The sequence below is a fragment of the Panulirus ornatus genome, chromosome 66 (assembly GCF_036320965.1).
Source record: "Panulirus ornatus isolate Po-2019 chromosome 66, ASM3632096v1, whole genome shotgun sequence".
In the NCBI taxonomy this organism is placed as follows: Eukaryota; Metazoa; Arthropoda; class Malacostraca; order Decapoda; family Palinuridae; genus Panulirus; species Panulirus ornatus.
In genome coordinates this window covers 21,736,895-21,757,360 of record NC_092289.1, presented here as the reverse complement: position 1 = coordinate 21,757,360, position 20,466 = coordinate 21,736,895, and the positions used below count along the sequence as shown (strand labels likewise).

At 36.6% G+C, this 20,466-nt stretch overlaps 1 protein-coding gene across 3 annotated transcripts; it reads right to left on the bottom strand.

The window, feature by feature from the left end:
• Positions 1-348: 348 nt before the first annotated feature.
• On the bottom strand, positions 349-20,014 carry LOC139746839 (protein phosphatase 1H). Of its 3 annotated transcripts, none has more exons than XM_071658434.1 (10): positions 19,933-20,014; positions 17,713-18,103; positions 16,936-17,078; positions 16,159-16,699; positions 14,468-14,617; positions 11,639-11,836; positions 10,552-10,734; positions 9,067-9,174; positions 5,398-5,561; positions 349-2,912 (listed from the first exon to the last, which is right to left on the bottom strand). In XM_071658434.1, exons 2-10 carry the CDS (start codon positions 17,869-17,871, stop codon positions 2,462-2,464), a joined length of 2,097 nt encoding a protein of 698 aa, XP_071514535.1. In that variant the 5' UTR covers positions 17,872-18,103; positions 19,933-20,014; the 3' UTR covers positions 349-2,461. The 3 variants fall into 3 exon arrangements, with proteins under 3 accessions (XP_071514535.1, XP_071514537.1, XP_071514536.1); XM_071658436.1 differs by lacking the exon at positions 19,933-20,014 and adding an exon at positions 19,906-19,924; XM_071658435.1 differs by lacking the exon at positions 19,933-20,014 and adding an exon at positions 18,301-19,481.
• Positions 20,015-20,466: the final 452 nt, after the last annotated feature.

Below are 20,466 nucleotides of genomic sequence, written 5' to 3'. Positions count from 1 at the left end.
ATAGGTAAATTATCTTTTTTTGGTGACCTAACAGTCTGTCTAAACTAATGTGCTGCACTTGGGCACAGGGAGTATCTTGCTGGTAATAGGTTAGTCATATAAAACAAATGTGCAGTCTTAGGTTATGTCAGGGATGCTATCTAAACTGAGGTAACACTGACTTTAGGGCCTATCCAGATTAGCTGGTGAAAACAACAAAAGTAATAAGTTCAGGTTAATGGGGACTATCGAAAGTAATGTGTGCAAGTCATGTACTTGAGTTGAGTTATGAGGCTCATGGTAAGTTGCATGTTCTGCTGAGTTTTAGGGGTAACCTTGGTATTTATCTAGGGAAAGGAATACAGTAAGGGCAGTGTTCTACTTTACTAATCTATAAGTTCATTAAAAAAATAGTCTTTTAAAATACAGAATATCACTGGTAATGACAAAAGATTTTAATATCTTCTAATTTAAAAGTTTAATATTTTCTGTCATCCTGATACAGTTTTACTTAAAACAAGCTATGAGACTATCTTGTTTATTTGTGAGAATATAGGAATGCAACACTAGCGTATGAAAACAATGCTAGGAAACCAATTGTTAGAAATATGCAAAGGCAATACATTATGAGTACTTACCTCACACAATTATTTGTTAATTACAATCATTCTTAGTTTCCAGTTAAATTTAATTTCCTGTGATAAACCCACTGAGGAGTATTAGAAAAAATCATATCAGCAGCACCAGGACTGTTTTATAACTTTGTGTTTTCTCATCCCATTTATACTCTTAAAACTTTGCTGTGAACTATAAGAAAAAATTTGAAAATTTATTTACACAATGTAATAACTCACTTATCCAACAACACATACAAAATATCTTGCTTTAACCACTTCAAGTGCCTTAGAGATTTTGTTCCAATTAACTATAAAAAAATTTACTAAATGTTATTACTTGTTAAATAATGAAGCAGTGAACAGATGGGGAAAGTTGTATTGCTTTATATCATTCTAAGGAGAATCTGACCATATGCACTTTGTTTGAGGCCAAAAGGCAAAATGTTCAACAAATACAATTGAAAATTTTACCATACACAGAAAGAAATCACTTTCACTTCACTGGGGGGCCAGAAGCCTAATTATGAACTCTTGGCACATTATAATCAAGTACAAAACTAAGTAAAAGGCTATACTATTTACCTTACAATACACCAGTAGCACATAACTAGTATGAATTAATTTCCTTCAACTCCTTATCACCCCATATTCAGTGGCAAGTTCATCATTAACTGTTACATGCTGTAAGAATATTTTACTATGGCCCCAAATTTTCTCCTAAAAAAATTTCTTCAACAGATTATGGTATAAAATATATTTTCCTATAATGAGGAGGCATCAGAAGACTTACTTGATACTTTGTTCATAAAGTCCTAACACCTTTCTCATGAAAGTTTATATTTTAACCATGTTTTTAGTTACCTGTAATGCAGATTCTGGAATTTAATTTTGCAAAACATATGAGAACAATTCATCATTTTTATATTTCATCCTAGCAATACTAAATGCAATGAAAATTCTCATCCAGGGATGAGTTTGGAGTGAACATCATAACAAATACATGCTTGAGCTCTACAAGCTCCTACTTAAATTGTCTATCAAGATACCTTTCGTAATTTATTTTTCTACTAAAAACAGATATAGGCTTACCTCATAACATTATGTACACATATGAAGTTTCATCATGCATAACAAATCTTTCATACAATAAATATGGATACTCAATCGTAATTTCCAAGCTTGAGCAAAGTTATAATGTGGTTGTAAGTACTTTTCAGTATTAAACAAATTTAAACATGATACCACCATCAAAAATTAGTTTTATAAAGCAAATAGCTAAAATATGAAAGTTATAATCCAAATTATCACATAACTAAGATAAGGCAGTCTGAAAGAAAACAAACTGCTTTAATTTATGACTAATGTCTTTAAAGTTCTACTCCAAGACATAAAATATGATAGAAAATGTCATAGAATTTGCAATTTTTTACTTATTTCAGAATTGCAGAAACCATAATTCTTGGTATTGTATTACATTTCTAATTCAGTGAATGACATTCATTGCATGATAACCTTAAATATATTTTTTATTTTTTTCATTCTCTTATCCCATGTTCCTCAATAAATACAAATTAATACCTATGAAAAGATTGAAGTATTTTCATCATATACCATTATAAATATTTCAAATAATACAACAATACTTTGGTAAATTAATGTAGTGTATAAAAAGAATTTAAGTTTCTTACAAACAATAGTAACTGTGTTAACAAACTTTGTGTGTGTACCTAAAGCAAATTCGCAAGAGAGGTACTCCTTAATTATTACCACTTATGGAGTTCCAACCTTGTACTTATTAAACAAGGACTAGTATATTTGTCTAGACTACACTGTCAGTCTACATAGTATGTAATTTTTGTCCTTTACTATGTGTTATCCAAGCACTCAGTTGAATGTTTTTCTGCTTGTGCTTCTGGGTTAGCCTCATCTTTAAAATAATCTTCTTGTGGTTTGAATTCGATCAAGTTTTTCTCAAGGATAACTGACTCATCCATATTCCTGGATAAAGATGAACTGGAACTTGATTCTTCCTCAGCCATCTTTTTGTCAGAATCTGTCATATTTACTTCTGGGTTAATAATATCACATTTAGTATTTGTGGTGTTTTCTTTTTCTGAGGATGCATTCTCACTAACACCAAAATTTGCTTCTTGTTTTAATGTCCACTCTTGGTACTCCTCTTTGTAGGGTTTAAGAGGAATGACAAAAACTGAAATATCATCAATTGTTGCATGTTTGTCATCACTCGTTCGCCAATTTTGATCTCGAAGTTTCCCTCGAGACCCCATTACAAGATCATGAGCAGCACTAGTGTATCTAAAAGGAAATATAAAAAAAGTTATATATATATATATATATATATATATATTTTTATTATTATTATTTTGCTTTGTCACTGTCTCCCGCATTAGCAAGGTAGTGCAAGGAAACAGACGAAAGAATGGCCCAACCCACCCACATACACATGCATATACATACACGTCCACACACGCAAATATACATACCTATACATCTCAACATATACATGTATATACACACACAGACATATACATGTGTACATAATTCATACTGTCTGCCTTTATTCATCCCCATTGCCACCCCGCCACGCATGTAATAACAACCCCCTCCCCCCTCGTGTGTGCGAGGTAGTGCTAGGAAAAGACAACAAAGGCCCCATTCATTCACACTCAGTCTCTAGCTGTCATGTAATAATGCACCGAAACCACATCTCCCTTTCCACATCCAGGCCTCACAGAACTTTCCATGGCTTACCCCAGATGCTTCACATGCCCTGGTTCAATCCATTAACAGCACGTCGGCCCCAGTATACCACATCGTTCCAATTCACTCTATTCCTTGCATGCCTTTCACCCTCCTGCATGTTCAGGCCCCGATCACTCAGAATCTTATTCACTGTCTCCCGCATTTGCAAGGTAGCCCAGAGAAACAGATGAAAGAATGGCCCAACCCACCCACATACACATGTATATACATAAACACCCACACATGCACATATACATACCTATACATTTCAACGTATACAGACATATACATATATACACATGTACACACTCATACTTGCAGCCCCCATCCTTTTAATTTCTGTAATTAAGGGATGTACTTATCAACATATATAGTGACAGTTATCAACATACCTAACACACACACACACACACACACACACATATATATATATATATATATATATATTGGAAAGGATCACAATTTTGCGAGTGATCAAGATATTCCTATGAGTGGTGTGAGGTTGTTTGATCAAGTAGTAATGAGAGGGTAAGAGAGATGTGTGGTAATAAAAAGAGTGTGCTTGAGAGAGCAGAGGAGGGTGTATTGAAATGGTTTGGTCACATGGAGAGAATGAGAGAGGAAAGATTGACAAAGAGGATAAATGTGTCGGAGGTGGAGGGAACGAGAAGTGGGAAACCAAATTGGAGGTGGAAGGATGGTGTGAAAAAGATTTTGAGTGATCAGGGCCTGAACATACAAGAGGGTGAAAGGCATGCAAGGAACAGAGTGAATTGGAATGATGTGGTATATTGGGGTCGATGTGCTGTAAATGGATTGAACCAGGGCATGTGAAGCGTCTGGGGTATACCATGGAAAGTTTTGTGGGGCCCGGATGTGGAAAGGGAGCTGTGGTTTCGGTACATTACACATGACAGCTAGAGACTGAGTGTGAATAAATGTGGCTTTTGTTGTCTTTTCCTAGCGCTACCTCGCGTGCACATGGGGGGAGGGGGTGCCATTTCATGTGTGACAGGGTGGTGGTGGGAATGGATGAAGGTGGCGTGTATGAATATGTACAGGTGTATATATGTATATGTCTGTGTATATGTATGTATATGTTGAAATTTATAGGTGTGTATATGTGCATGTGTGGGCATTTATGTATATACATGTGTATGTGGGTGGGTTGGGCCATTCTTTCATCTGTTTCCTGGGGCAGGAATGTAAAGTAAAATAGAAATATTTGGTAATGGATAAAGCCAAGGCAAAGTATAGCATCATTTACTCATTTGCTGCATAAGATATATATCTTACTGTGAAATTACAGCAAAATACACATTAAAACTATGATATGTAACAGACTTATTACTTCAGTACTAACTAAACTGGCTGATAAGCTTCTTATACTAATAATTCCCTCTTTATAACAAAAAATCAAATATACAAAACAGATTCATGATTGATACAGTAATAGAAAGACTGCAGTGTTATGGTCAAAGGGGAAAATACAAATGAAATATAGGTAAAATACAACAATGCTGAGAAAGATATAAAAGCCTGAATGGAAAGAAATGGCTTTGTGAATATTTTAAGATCAAAGTAGAAGAGGAAAGAATAGCATGACTGGTGATAATGCAATAAAAAAGTCATAAATAATTGGATGAGTATTTGTAACCACATGCAGGCAAGCTGCTTACATCCAAGGCATATGCATATTTTCAGGGTAATAACTGGCAAAACTAGGAGTCCCCTCTTACAAAAAAAACTGACCTTACCAAAAAAAAAAAAAAAAAAAAAAATACCCACAATGAAAAGAAATATAATGTCTATCTTCACTCTTTAGCAGGAAGGTACTCATCAGGCATTACTCAATTCATGTTCTAAATGGATGTCAAAGTCTTATCCACTAAAGGGTTAATGAACTTTGCTAAGTAAGGTGTACCATGAAAAAGAGGCTCTTATCTCAAAGTAGAAGGAATGGCTAGGTGCTCATTACAATATTATCTATATACCAAATTATAAATACAGCACCCAAAAAAAAAAATGAAATTATCACCTGTACTTATATTTGTTTTGGTCCTCAGCAGGGAAGTGTGTGAGAGATTTTACCACTGTTGCAACTGCTTTTTCGTTGGAGGTAATGTCCCAAAGACCATCAGTGGCCAGAATTAACACATCTCCATCAGTTAGATCTGCTGATGTCACATCAAATATCCTCACCTGAAGTGTAATATTAAGATTTTAAAAATTACTAGCATAGAGAAACAAAATTTATGTAAACTACTCAAATTATATACATGCAGTAGAATGGCCAGAAACAGATGTCCTTACATTTCTATGAAAAATTACGAGTATGGTAATTTATCCACTGCAACAAAGTCCAGTTAAATACAAAGGAAAACAAAGGAGTTCAAACTGCAATAGACCAGTGCATCCCTTTGAGACTATGTGTGATAATGGAAGATGTCAGAAATTAAGAGATTAGTATGGTAAATGTAAAAAGGCATACAGATATTTCAAAATGAAAAACCTGCAAACTGTCAATGTGACTATAAAGTGCAAATAATGTTAGTTATGGACTTGAAGCGAAATATTTATCAAGTTTATTTTTAAACATTATAGCAATGACCTCATCCACTCTAATTTGTAACCATTACTATGAATGAAATCAAACAAATCTAGTCTTAAGTAGCTTGGAGGAACAAGATTATCAGTCTTTGATAATCTTGAATACTTGTATTAGGTCACCTAATCTTTCCTTTTCTATGCTAAATAGTTCAGGTCATCCATCTGGCTCACAAAGGATTTGTTTCTCAGTCCAGTAATAATCTTTATGGCTTGAAGCTATACAGTCCCCATTTTTTCAGTCTCTTCAAGTAGGGTGTCCAAAACTGAGCAAAATATTCGAGATGTGGATGCACTATAGTAACTCTTCACAACCCTAACTGAGAAAATTCCATAAAGTCATTACCCTTCCATTATGAAACATGGAAATACAAACATAACAGCACTGCCACCATACTTAGTGTCATGGAAGATGAAAGAAGGAACAAAAACGCAGACACACAAATGTAAATCATCATGAAAAGTGATCAAGAAGTTACCTCAGATGATCTATATATGGAAAGTGAGGGATAGAAAACTTCAGGAAGTGATACCATAGAAAGTGGAGGTCAGGAAGTTTCACAATCAGAAAGACAGATCTGACTAAAGATAAAAGGCTATACATAATGAGAAAGGAAGTAGATCCAGATACAGAACATGAAACCAGACACATTAAGAAAGAGACATGATTAACACCATGAAAATCACTTTATGTTCTAAGGTGGCAGATATCATGCAAAGGGAATATGAATGTTTGGCAGAACCAGCATATGCTTATCATACTGGGGACAATGCAGATTCCAATCCCTACGGAAATTACCTAACCTGCTCAACAGAGGCAAATGCCACCTCAAGAAACAAGACTGGTTATAGCTCCCACAAATGTACAAATCATTACAGGAGAGACACTGCCAACCCCAATATTGCCAAGGTTGCCATGTGGCATGTACAATTAAATACAGACATTAAGATGATCACAATACACAAAACTGCAATCAGCAGAAAAGAGGCCAAGCTAATATGAGCAGAATTTGTTTTCACTTAGACATGGGGTCAAATGAACATAAGGAACAGCCAAAGGTAGAAACGGTCCCTGCTACCCTGTAATGTATGATACTGGATCTGAAATCTTGCTACTGAGTGGTGCAGCAGAAACCCATCCACCAAAACTGTCAAAAGAGAGATATTAGCAGAAAACCCTAAAATAAGACCCATCATAACTAAAAAATACAAAAGCGAAACGTTTCGTATAGAATACATCAACATACAGGAATTATGGGACTCGCACCCCCTTCTGTTCGGGATTCTCATTTCTGACAATTATGTAATTACACATCATAGCATATCATTCTTTGCTGCTAATACTAAAGTAAGTATGAAAATATCATTAACAGAAGTTACTGAGAAACTATAATTAGACATAAACAGTCTTCACCTCGGCCACTGAAAACAACATGCTTCTCAGCGAGGAAAAGTTCCATCTATTCTGATATCAGGAAAGTGAATAAATAGATAAAAACCACTGTACTGATCAGACACAGATACCATCATATCATAACTGAACACTGAGAAAGGCCTTGAAAAAATAATGTCTGATTTCCTTACCTTATTGAAGATCAGTGAACACAAGAGAAAAACAATTACCTTTTCAAGACAAGAGAGGAAGTAATGGTGTTCTGCAAGGCACCAATACTTTCATGAGCAGAATACTGCTGTGCTAGCATCATCTTTCAAGGCAGGTGAAATAGCAGTTAAAAAGTGTGGAGAAATCTCTCAAGGGTTGCAATGACAGTGTAAAGCATCTGAACTACTAGAAGTGACAAATCACTGAGGCAGTAATCTGGACCACAGATGGAAAAAGTATATCATAATTTAGAACTGGAAACTCCTGAAAGGCATGTTTACCAAACTACACTCAAAAATTATCTCCCTGCTGGCATGACAGGCATGAAAAACAAAAGAATAATACCAATGAAATCAAAAGGTACCACATGCTCAACGCAAGAAACACCATAAATTGCCCAGTCACAAGACTTCGGCATTTCCTTGCAGCCATCAGAAACACTATAAGCCATACAGCAGAGAAAATAAAAATGCCCTGGAGGAAACTTGTAAACACCACACCAACCTAGCCATGGTGGTTACTTGGGTATGTGAACTTCAGTGTCCAATAGCTCAGTCAACCAATGACCTAACTCAGCAGCTTAACATCAGCCTGAGCTTAAGGGGTGGAAGACCTCCAAAGGCAATGTAACTTATGTCTTTATCACACACTGTTCATGCATGTCCTAAAGGTACTTGCATTTCAAAAAGGGTAGTAATGTGATTTGTAGCTGAAAATTACTTAAACCTAAAATAGGTAAATCAAGCATCTACTGAAGAAATAAAAGCAGAAGCTAAAATATTAATGAAAGAATACTTCTAAAGCACTGAGAAAATGAATAAAAAAGAAAACGTAGGGAAAGAATGCATATGGAAAATAAAAAGTATTGAAATGTAGAAAAAATAAAAAAATATTGTACAAACTAATACAAATTATAAAAAAAATGAAAAATATTGTACAAACTAATACAAATTATGTAAAAATTAATCATAAATGTTAGATGATATAGGGGTGGAAGTGCCAAAAGGTATGCAAACAACAATAGGGATGATTCAGCTACAGATATCATCCATATAATCACTTGATTGAAAAAATTAACTACATGCCGTGTTTTTTAACTGAACATCCCCACCTCAATGATGCAGTTTTCTCCATAATACAAAATTAAGCCTAGTAAAGTGTAATACTATCTAATACTAGTTTCAGGGGATATTCTCTACCCATGCAACTCAATCTGCAACCCAGCTTTCATAATAAGGGGGGGGGGCTGGTTTATATAACAAAAGATAAAGGATAGAAATATAAGACATACAGAAAACAATTACAAACAAGATACTGGACTGCCTGTACCATTTTCATAATTACAAACAATTATAGCTTTACCAAATAGTTTATGGGGTACATGAAACTTACAAAGTCAAACTGACTATAAAAGTTTTCCATTATCTCACCATAGTGTTTTGCTCCTGTCTACCACTCTTACCAATGAACTCAAAGAATAACCTGGTAGTACCTTACCTCTGGTTCAGGAGTAAGAAAGGGTTTGATGGGTATTGAAGTGCACTGCGCCTTAAGATCATGGTCTCCAAATCCTCTTGTAACTCCAATAGTAGCTAACACTCGACTCTAGAAAAAAGTAAAGAGGATTTACGTAACTTATGCATCCCCATTTCACCATACAATGGAGCTGATGGGGATGAACTCTATTATGTGTTGGTTTTAAGAGGAAGCTTATGGTTGGGGTGAAGGGTTTCAAAAGACAGATAGTATGATGTGTCTAAATAAAGAGAGGAAAGATACAGCAGTCTGGAGAAGCGTTGGGTAAAACGAGAGAGATGAGAGTATTATCTTTACAAACATGATCAGTGTTTACATAAACAAAGTTTAAAATAAATAGACTTCAAAGAAGGTTTTATATGCAGACAATTAAGGTGAAAGAAAGGGATGGAGTAAAATACTTTTTCTCTGTGGCTGAACATCAAGATAATTTCAGAACAATGAGAAGGAATCTGGAAGGGCAGATATGATGAGGTTATCACAAGTTTATGGTGACTAATATATGATGGTGGTAATTTTAACAAGAGACCCGAAAAGAAAAAGACCCAAATAATACAAAGCTAGAGAGGATTTGGTATATCAAGTACCTGGGAATTATGTTTTACAGAGATGGAGTAATAAAAGCTGAAATATCAGTATTGAAAGGTAGGCAGATAGGTGGAGCTCTGAGTAACATTATGAGAGGTAAGAATAAGAGTACAAATTTGTGCATCCTACTGAGGGAAACAGTCCAGTACATTCTGTTTATTTTCCTTTCTTTCTTGCATACTTCTAAATCATTATCCACTTTAGCAAGGTAGTGCATGTATTGGAGGATAAAATATTTTGAAGATGGATGACTGAAGTAAAGACAAAAATAAGGCTACGAGAGGGATATACAGTACAGAAAAAGTGTGGCTGAAAAGATTGAAAATGTACTAACAAGGCAAAGGAAAATATAGAAAGGATGGATGCAAAAGGATGATAAGATGAGAGTATGCATGAGTGAAGAGAAGGGTATGCAGCACACAAAGTGAGCCAGGACACAATAATGGAATATGTGGGTTAAACAGGTATAAAGATGAAGTGTATGGAGTTGTCTTGGTTCTTAGAAGCATTAAAACATTCTACATGACACATTCTACTAGTCAGTATGATATGGCATATCATCATTAAAATAAATCAAGAGACAAAAGAATTTTAGACATCTGTACAGTCTTATGAATGAAAAAAAAAATCATAAGTGAAACTATATTGTATATACCTGTAAATCACAAACTGAAAAGGCCTTAATGATAAAAATTCCATCGGGTAGCCAATGCTTCCATGAAGATTAAACTTTTTTAATTAATCAAAGTCACTTACTATAATGTCATTCATCAAAATTTATGTCTGTAAATACACTATCCAACTTTCATAGTTGTGTATAAATAAAACTGCACTTAAACAGTGATAACAGAAACTCACCCGCTTGCCCTCACCACAGACCAATGGGTACTTGAGATCATCAGGTGTCAGAGTCTTGTATGCCCATCCACTCATGTAGTGATCTCGATATAATACCCGCTTGCCTATATCACGCCGCTGCGGTCGCCGTATAAAGTCCAAATGTGTAAATCCTCCACCAAGAAGCTCAGGATGCATAGCTCCCTATGATTAGAAAAATGTTGCAAAAGTATCTGAAATCACTGTACAGTTTTAAAAGTAAAAAATTGTCCACAAATTAAAATATCTAAATGCTTCCATTCATAACTAAGTTTACTCTCATTCATTATTAAAAAGTAATAAAAACAAAAATCAATTACGAGCACTCAAATTTATGTGAACTGCATTCATGCGAGTTGGTAAGAGTCACAAAGTTTTCATACAAAATCTGCTCTGACAGTAGGCACAGATGGAAGAATTCTGAAAAGAATTAAAGCTTTTTTCTCCCCCCATCTTACATCCATCAACTGAATCAAGGAAGACGTAAGGTTTCACCTAACAAAATGCATGAGCACAATGTGCCATCAAAGTCACCTTCTGGACCTAATTTGTCAAAATATAAAAGGCACTCTCACTTATTCAGAGCATATTGTTTACAAAAGTTGTACTGTGCTACTCTAAGTCTCTACATGTCAAAAAGGAAATAGATTTTCAGCAGCAACTTAAAGTTATACTATCTTATTTATTCATTCATTTAATACTAACCCAGGACCAATTTCCATGGCACTGTCCCAGTGTTAGCCAGGACCTTCCTAAAGGCCAAGGCTGTGCTACTTCCAGTCGCAAGGAAATAGACTTCTCTGAAACTATTGGTGATGAAAAAAAAAGAATATGAAGAAACTATGTTTACTGGGCCTATGGCATAGCAGTGGAAAGATGTACTCTGGGACTTGCTTCAAAAAATTTTCAGTAAACTGAATCCAGTACAATGAAGGACATATAGCATTGCAAATAAACAAACATGTCTAAATACAGTACACTTGAATACCTAGTATGCAAACTATATAAATCCTAACTTCTAACAGTGCTAACCCCAAAACTGCAAAAGAATACAAAAGCAAATTCTTACCAATTTTCTGATTCGTTGAGTTTCTGACTCTGGAGTAAAGTCAAAAGACATAGGATGTGGCAGACCACTCTGAGACAGAACACCACGAGAGTCTCCAGCATTAGCTACGTACAGCTTGCCATGGATAAAAAGTGACACACATGCAGTGCATCCACCTGACAACTCAAATTTAAGCTTGTCCTCACCAATTAGGTTATCCTGCAAACAATTTTGTCTTGTAAATCTTCCTAAAACTGTTCTTCCTATCTGGCATGAGCATGAATATTTCCAAGACAGTTAACATTTAAATTTTCTTTTAACTAAAGTAGGGAGAGGGGGCAACTTTTTGGGGGGCAAGCAAGTTTGAATGTGTGCATATGTCTGTGTATGTGTGTGTATATGGACATTTGTGTGTATATGTGTGTGTGTTCAGGTGGATGAGCCATTCTTCATCTGTTTCCTGGCACTACCTTGCAGACGCAGGAGCGGCGATCGAGTAGCGGATGGAACCATGGAAGCGGAAGTGGATCACAGGGTGGGGGAGGGGGCCAAAATCCTGGGAGCCTTGAAGAATATGTGGAAGTCGAAAACATTATCTCGGAAAGCAAAAATGGGTATGTTTGAAGGAATAGTGGTTCCAACAATGTTGTATGGTTGCGAGGCGTGGGCTATGGATAGAGTTGTGCGCAGGAGGATGGATGTGCTGGAAATGAGATGTTTGAGGACAATGTGTGGTGTGAGGTGGTTTGATCGAGTAAGTAACGTAAGGGTAAGAGAGATGTGTGGAAATAAAAAGAGCGTGGTTGAGAGAGCAGAAGAGGGTGTTTTGAAATGGTTTGGGCACATGGAGAGAATGAGTGAGGAAAGATTGACCAAGAGGATATATGTGTCGGAGGTGGAGGGAACGAGGAGAAGTGGGAGACCAAATTGGAGGTGGAAAGATGGAGTGAAAAAGATTTTGTGTGATCGGGGCCTGAACATGCAGGAGGGTGAAAGGAGGGCAAGGAATAGAGTGAATTGGATCGATGTGGTATACCAGGGTTGACGTGCTGTCAGTGGATTGAATCAGGGCATGTGAAGCGTCTGGGGTAAACCATGGAAAGCTGTGTAGGTATGTATATTTGCGTGTGTGGACGTATGTATATACATGTGTATGGGGTGGGTTGGGCCATTTTTTTCGTCTGTTTCCTTGCGCTACCTCGCAAACGCGGGAGACAGCAACAAAGCAAAAAAAAAAATTATATATATATATATATATATATATATATATATATATATATATATATATATATATATATACACACACACACACACACACGAGTTTTTTCACACGTATTTGCTTTATCCTATGTTAGCAAGGCAGTGATAAGAACAGAGGAGCGAGCCTTAGAAGGGTATATCTTCACTTGGCCCACCTCTCCGTTCCTTCTTTTGGAAAATTATAAACGGGAGGGGAAGATTCCTAGCCCCCACTCCCTCACATTTTAGTCGCCTTCTACGACATCCAGGGAATATGTGGGAAGTATTCTACATATATATATATATTTCTTTTCTTTCTTTCAAACTATTCGCCATCTCCTGTGTCAGCGAGGTAGCGTTAAGAACAGAGGACTGGGCCTCTGAGGAAACATCCTCATCCAGCCCCCTTCTCTGTTCCTTCCTTTGGGAAAAAAAAAAAAAAAATTATGGTTTACCCACCAGGATTTCACCCTCTCTTACTATCATTATAAGGATGGCTAATATTCATTCATAAAGACCTAACAACCATACAGCACCCTAATGTTATTGGTGCAGTGGTAAGGTCATACCCTCTGGCATACAACCCTTATTACTCACTAACCATTGGAGTATATGCTTAAGAGTCTCATACTGTAACAACTCAAAATTATTTTTTCCAAAAGGATTGTGGGAGAAAGGGATGGGAACATAGGTGGATGCTTTTGGCACTATAACTTTAGTGGAGAATGAAATTTCATCCTTCAAAACCAACATTCTGACCTCCATCCAAAGCCTTATGAGCAATAGAGACCATAACACATGAAGGAAGAGGGACCTCAAAAAACTAGACTTTTTTTTTTTTTCCATTTGAGGCTATAGTCACGGACAAAAGTCCACATCAAGGCTAGGCCTTAGTTGAAGTGGAGAGAGGTTAATGAAAGGGAAAAAGAAGAGACAAGGGTGAAGGTATCTATGAAATTTGGAGGAAGTGAAAAACCTGTCTTTTAAAATGTGCTGGGTCACAGTTATTGGTTAAGACGAGAGGATACAGAGTTCCAAAGCTTTAAGGTGTATGGAAAGAAAGTTATCAAAATGGCCCACCCCTGAGTTGCCAACAGCCATGCAATGATCATGTGCAACAGCTATTTGCCAAGAATTGCGTGGTGAGGCTACACAAGCAGCTACCTCTTGAGAGCAAAAACCATGGTAATACCTACAGAAGGGGGAAATGAAACAATTTTAAGCCCTCATTTTGGTTCATTTGCTCTTCAAGGTAACTTACCCAGAATGATACAATGGACTTCAACCAGAAAAGGTGACAAAAGTATTAGATCCCTTATGAAATGAGCATTAGCCAGCTATAAAGATATAATGGAGGTCAAAGACTGTAAAATCCAAGAGGACATATCTTATATTTTGGGTAAAACAGTGTTTTAATGTTTAAACTTTCCAGAGTAAAAGCTCTTTCTCATGGACATCATGTTTTATCCCAGGATTAGAAATTCTAGTGTTCAAGCTTCAAAATATAATTTGTAAACTCTGTAGACAACTTCTCATTTTTAAGTAATAAGACTTTTACTCATCAGTTATGGAAATACATAAGATGGATCAGTTTGCAATGCACCTACTAACCATGTGCCAAAAAGCATTTTCCAGTGCTCCAGTTACTGCATTTTCCACCGTTACTTCTTTTTCAGGTGCCCACAAAGGACGTTGTATCTTAGAGCTCTTGTCTTCAAAGGGATCGGGAATCAAAATGTCTATCACATCGCATAACTTCTCCTGTTTGAAAAGAAGGTAACTATTATTATTTAAGAGTATCATGGCATAAAGTTTCTGCTAACTATTGTTATTTGCATTTTTTCCATCTATACAGGAGGATACCTCAAGCAAAGCACCCTCCACAAACAACAGTCATTTTACATTTAATGCAGATTTTTAAACTGAGACATGTGTAATACCTTTCCACCTTTTATCCTCTCTCTTCCTCTTTATCTTTCACCACTCTACTCACTCAAATACAATCTCCTCACTCTCTCTGCATATCAGCAGCAAATCACCAGTCTGCCTTTTACCATGGAAATCACTTTTATAATAATTCATCTCTCTCTGACTCCCTTGGTCCTTACTAACCATTCCTAAGAGAACTCAGGACCTCTGACCACTTATAATCTCTCTACTTCATTTCAGACCCCATAGTTTTATCCACTGCCAAGTCTACTTGCAGGTACCTAAAGCACTTCACTTCCTCCAGGTTATCACCATTTAAACTCAAACTCTAATCAACCTGTCTTCCCCTACTGCTAAACTTTATAAGCTTACTTCACTCATGTTAACTGTCAACTTCCTCTTATCATACATTCTCCTAAACTCAGACATCACTTTTGTATTTTCTCATTTGAATATGCCACCAAAGCCATGTCATCAGCATACAGAAAATTACTTGCCTCTTCGGTCTCCCACCATCAACAGACAGTGGACCTAACCCTCTCTCCAAGACCTTTACATTCACTTCCCACATCAACCCCTCCTTCTGCCACAGACCCACCGTCCTCATTTCCTACTTGTACACACATCTTAATCGCTTGACTGAAACTCACTGCTTCTAGTAGCTTTCCTGTCACACCATATATTCATAACACCTTCCACAAAGCATCTCTATCAACTATACCATATGCTCTCTCCAGATTCATAAGTGCCACTTACAAATCCTTCTCTTTACGTAGGAATTTTTCAAAAAAAGAAAAAAAAAAAAAAAAAAAAAAAAACTAATCCACATATCCTCTGCCACTGCTGAAGCCTCCCTGTTCCTCCTCTGTCTGATGCTCTGTGCATGCCACCATCCTGTAAATCACCACTTTCCCATACAACTTAACAGGTAAACTCAACAAAATCATGTCTTTGTAATTCAAACATTTATTTTTGTCCCCCTTGCCTTTTATAAAATGGCACTATACTAAAAATCCTAACTAACCAATGAATGACACAGTGGCCCCCCTTTCTTGAAAAATTCAAGTGCAGTCCCATCTGCCCTGGCCACTTTGCCACACCTCACTTTACTTAAGGCTTTAACCACCTCTTTCCTTTTTCACCAAACCAAGTGCCATGAAACCCCAACTCTCATTTGCCCTTCTTTTTTCAGAACCTTCTTCTTAACCTCCTGCCACTTCCTCATGTACATCATCATTTGCACTCTTTTCTTGCAGGTAATACTCTTACTTTTCTCTTTTCTTTTTCATCATATTTACCTGCTTTGATTAATCATGATTGCCTTTTAAAGGAATAAAGCTGGGTATGTACAAAATAAGATAATCATAACTCACATGGATAATGTGATGAAGCTGGTTTGCAGCTGCTACTGCTGCTCCCCATCCAGCATGTCCATCAAACACACCAAAGAGGTAGTAAGGAAGGGATACTGATGATGTCAAAGGTTGTTTGGGAATGGACGGTTGACTTTGTGGAGAGTTGAACAATTGACTAGGTTGTGTTTCTTCTTGTATGTTGTGAACTGTATCGCTATGCTCAATTTTTATTCCACCTGTCCCATTACTGCTACAGCTATCGTCCAAAGTACTTGTTGCTTCATAATAATCTTCTTTCAATTCTGTAGCTGGACTAGCTGATAGAGTTGATCCCTGAGGTGATAACAAGACAGTTTGTTCTTGTGCTTCTGTTGTCGACTGTTCTGTCTCATCATCATTGCCATTTATAATTGGTTCAGACTTGCCACGAGAACTTTTTTCTTGAGAAGATGAAACAGACTGGGAGTTCGATAAATCTACCTTAATAGGTCGTGTAAGAAGGCCAACATGGACTACAGCCTGATCCTCATTTCGTTTGGACTTTCCTGCATTGATAGTTCTGAAAACAAAAGAAGTTAATTCATACATTGATAAGAATTGGAATACTTTTTGTTGAGGAAACATCAAAACCCTTCTATCTTGCAAATATTAGACTGTTATTTGCATTCTATAAATTGTAGGCTTGTCTTTGTGGAATGAGTGCAGGACATTTGGTTTTCAGTATCTTCAATGCAGAAGTTGCATCTTGGGTATGAAGGATGTGCATGTACAGTAACTCAAGTTACAAGTACTTACTCAGCATAGCCACTTTTCCAAGGCAACCTGGATATGTCACGAGGACAAATAATTGGTCTAATAGTGTGATCAGCTGTCACCTGAATCTCATCTTCTGAGCCAAGCTGCAAGAAGTGGGGTCTAGTGTATGGGAACTGAAGACTCTGAAAATATTAAATAAATATTAAAAAATGCAATTAAAAGAAATTCTGTTTCAAAAGAAATGTTTGTTGAAGCAGACATTCATGAAGCGGTATCCTGCAAAGAATACAATACACTACGACACATCCGTAGAGTATATACTGCAATCATACTGTACCAGTATGACTGCAATCATTAGATACATTACTCTTCTGTACAGTTACCTTCCATGGCTGCACTTATTCATGGCTAAAATGGAAACCTATTACTTCATCCATGCATTTAGCATAAAAAATTCCTCAACCTATTCCATACATGTATTTCCTAACACCATACCATTCACATTGTTTCCCCCAACAACTTCAAATTCTTTTCATTTGTTTCTTGTTTAATACAGTTTTACTCCTAAATAATCATATATTGACAGGAACTACATGCTGTAATCACATTCCCACTATTTTAACACTTGTGTGTATATCCTTGGCAGCCATAACTAATACTCTCCGTTATACCTTAGGACTAGATTAACAATGTTTATCAATTCTTTGTTACAAACATACTTCCAGACAGCATTCAACAGACTTTCAAACCACTTACTATTGACAACTAAAGATAACATTCCTAAAAGACATCAAAACATTCAAGTATAAGAATTACCTTTTCTCTGAGGCTGCTACCAATAACACCTGTCCTTACAACCCCAGCAGCTGATGGCAGACTAGAAGTTACGCCAGGACCCAGTCCCCCAAGGGTGCCATCACCAGGATCAAAGCTCCCAACCACATTATAAAGAGCAGTCTTGAATCGATTCAACATGAGTTCCTTTCAGCCAGGCTTGGTGTTAAGGTCAGTGGATAAATGAGTAACAGGGTTTGTATCTACTCAGTATGTTCAACATGGGCTCAATTTCTCCCTGATTTACACAAAGAGCACTGAAGAACCTGGGCATTTACTGACCACAAAACTGTGATTCTTTTGGACACAACAAAACACATGCAGGTCTAAAAAGCTTGTTTGGTCATATCCATTTCACAGCTTTCTTGAAGTACTGTAAACGTAACACAAAAACATAAGAATACTGATTTCGGCATTAAAATGGCAACATATCTCAAATGTTCCTCAGTTTTGCATTAAACAAGGTTATAGGTGTATCCATACTGTACATTATCTCAAGACTCAATCATTTTTGTATTTACTTTTCTTTCACCATACCAACTGTCTACTTGAGGTTTCACCAATTCTTACCTTAACCACACATTTTCCTTGATCTTTGTAACCCTTCCCACTATCAAGTTAAATCTTATTGTGGGGGTAAAAGTCCATTTTTGCTTAGCATCAAAGCTAGCTTCAGGAAATGGCTACTTATGTTTTAGCTGAATTATATAGTTTGTTGTGAATATATAAATTCCTTAAGAGGACCAATGTCCTATCTTTTGCATTAAACAATATCAAATAAGGTAATATTATTATGTCAGGGAGAATGTAAGGTTACAGCGTAAAAGTAGGTAGTACATTTGTAAAAATCAACAGAACCTAAGGAGGCCTCAACTACCCTCTCAAGCATTCAAGATTTATCTTAATATTCAATATTTTAGTCAAAATATACCAGTCAAACCCATGACTGAATACTGTGCAAATGGTGCCGAGTGTCAACAATCAGTGTTACAACACAAACAAGTTAAATAATTCAATCTTCAGCAACAGAAGAATTTATTCTTGGTATATTTCTACAGTCATTTCAGCTACTAGGTGATGTTACGTTAGCTCTTTAAACATTTACTTTTATCTGTACTTTAGTATTAATTAACCTCATATTTCTTGTGATATGCATAACTCTCTACTATGATCTTAGTTCATTATTGAACCTTACAATATATAGTTCAAAGTCATGATCCACAGCTTTTGTATTCTCTAAATGCCACACTATCATTGCAGAACAAAATCACTCAAATCCAAAGCAAAATAATGCCAAGCTAAACTAGACTTGTACATATTGCAGGGTAAATTACAATGACCCGAATCACGAGGTGCCACTCTTATTCTGTTCTGGATATAACTAAACCCTTTGCAAGAAATATCACACATAATTCACATAAATCAAGTGGCAGCACTAAACTAGTGCATAACCAAGAATCCTGATAAATCTAGTGATAGCATTGCTAATATAATACTGTCTGACCTACTTGCACCCAAACATATTTTTCAGTAAAATATTTACATTTGTCATAGGTTACGAAAAATCCAGATCACATTCAGGGAGCCAAAATTAATTTTATCAAGTGTTTTCATCATGTTATTTTTATGATGAACTAATGTATTTACCAAATCTGTGATATGTTATATATGACCCAGTACTTTAAAACACCACCAATGTCTTTAAACCTACACCAGTATTATTTTTACTAATTCAGCTTTTGCTTGAACAGTCTCTGGGAAGGATTCACGATCAAGACATTTAGTCTGTTACCCTCCAGACCGACACACTCGTATTTACCCAACACTTTTACTGGTCGACACAGCTTCAGCTTTACTGAGCAGCAGTGCCTCTGTCTTTAATACATGATAATCGTCTCTCAAATCCATTCACCGCAAGTCAGACGAACGGGGTCGTTACTGGTGCCCTCGGTTAATTTGTCAAGTCCCAGATCGCTAATGCAAGTGACGTGTGAGCAACAACACATTCACCTCCCTCCTCTACCCATCTAATAGTTCCATACTATCGCCTTCCACCCAGTCCCTCCGTCGATTCCAAAGACACATCGCTCGTATCCGGACATTCGTAAATTACGAGAAGCACATAACAGCTTCCTACGAACAACTTCGGGAACCACGTAAACAAAATCTCCGCACAGAGAGGTTGAACTTGACACCTCCTACCTGGATTTACTCGAACCACTGGCCTGGGAATGCCAGCAAGCCAGCTCGACTGTACGTCAAAGAAAACGTGTTTACATCGGCTGAAATTGTGATAGGGGGAACCTGTTTAAGTTTGCGAATACTTTTTTTTTTTTTTTATTTATAAACTAACGTAATTGTATCTGAGTGATTGTGACAAATGTTGAAATTCGTCTTTACATAAGAGAGGTAACAGCGATATACACTGCATTGGTGAAGTCATGTAGTTTTGAGGGACAAATATGTTTTAGTGTTACTCTAAAGACCGTCAGGTTTATGTTTGGCTTGTAGCTAGTACGTGTCATTTGACCGTATTCAAGCAAAACTATCATTCACTGATAGAAAACTCATGCATTTTTATATAGCAGTAAGAAGAATAGGAATCATGTACTATGGACAATCAAGATGTCACAAAAGGCTAAACTAAAGGCGAGATGTGACAGAAGAATGTTGATGCAGATGACTTGTGGAACAAGCTGCCAGTAATAGCTACAAGGAAAAAGAAATATAATGAAA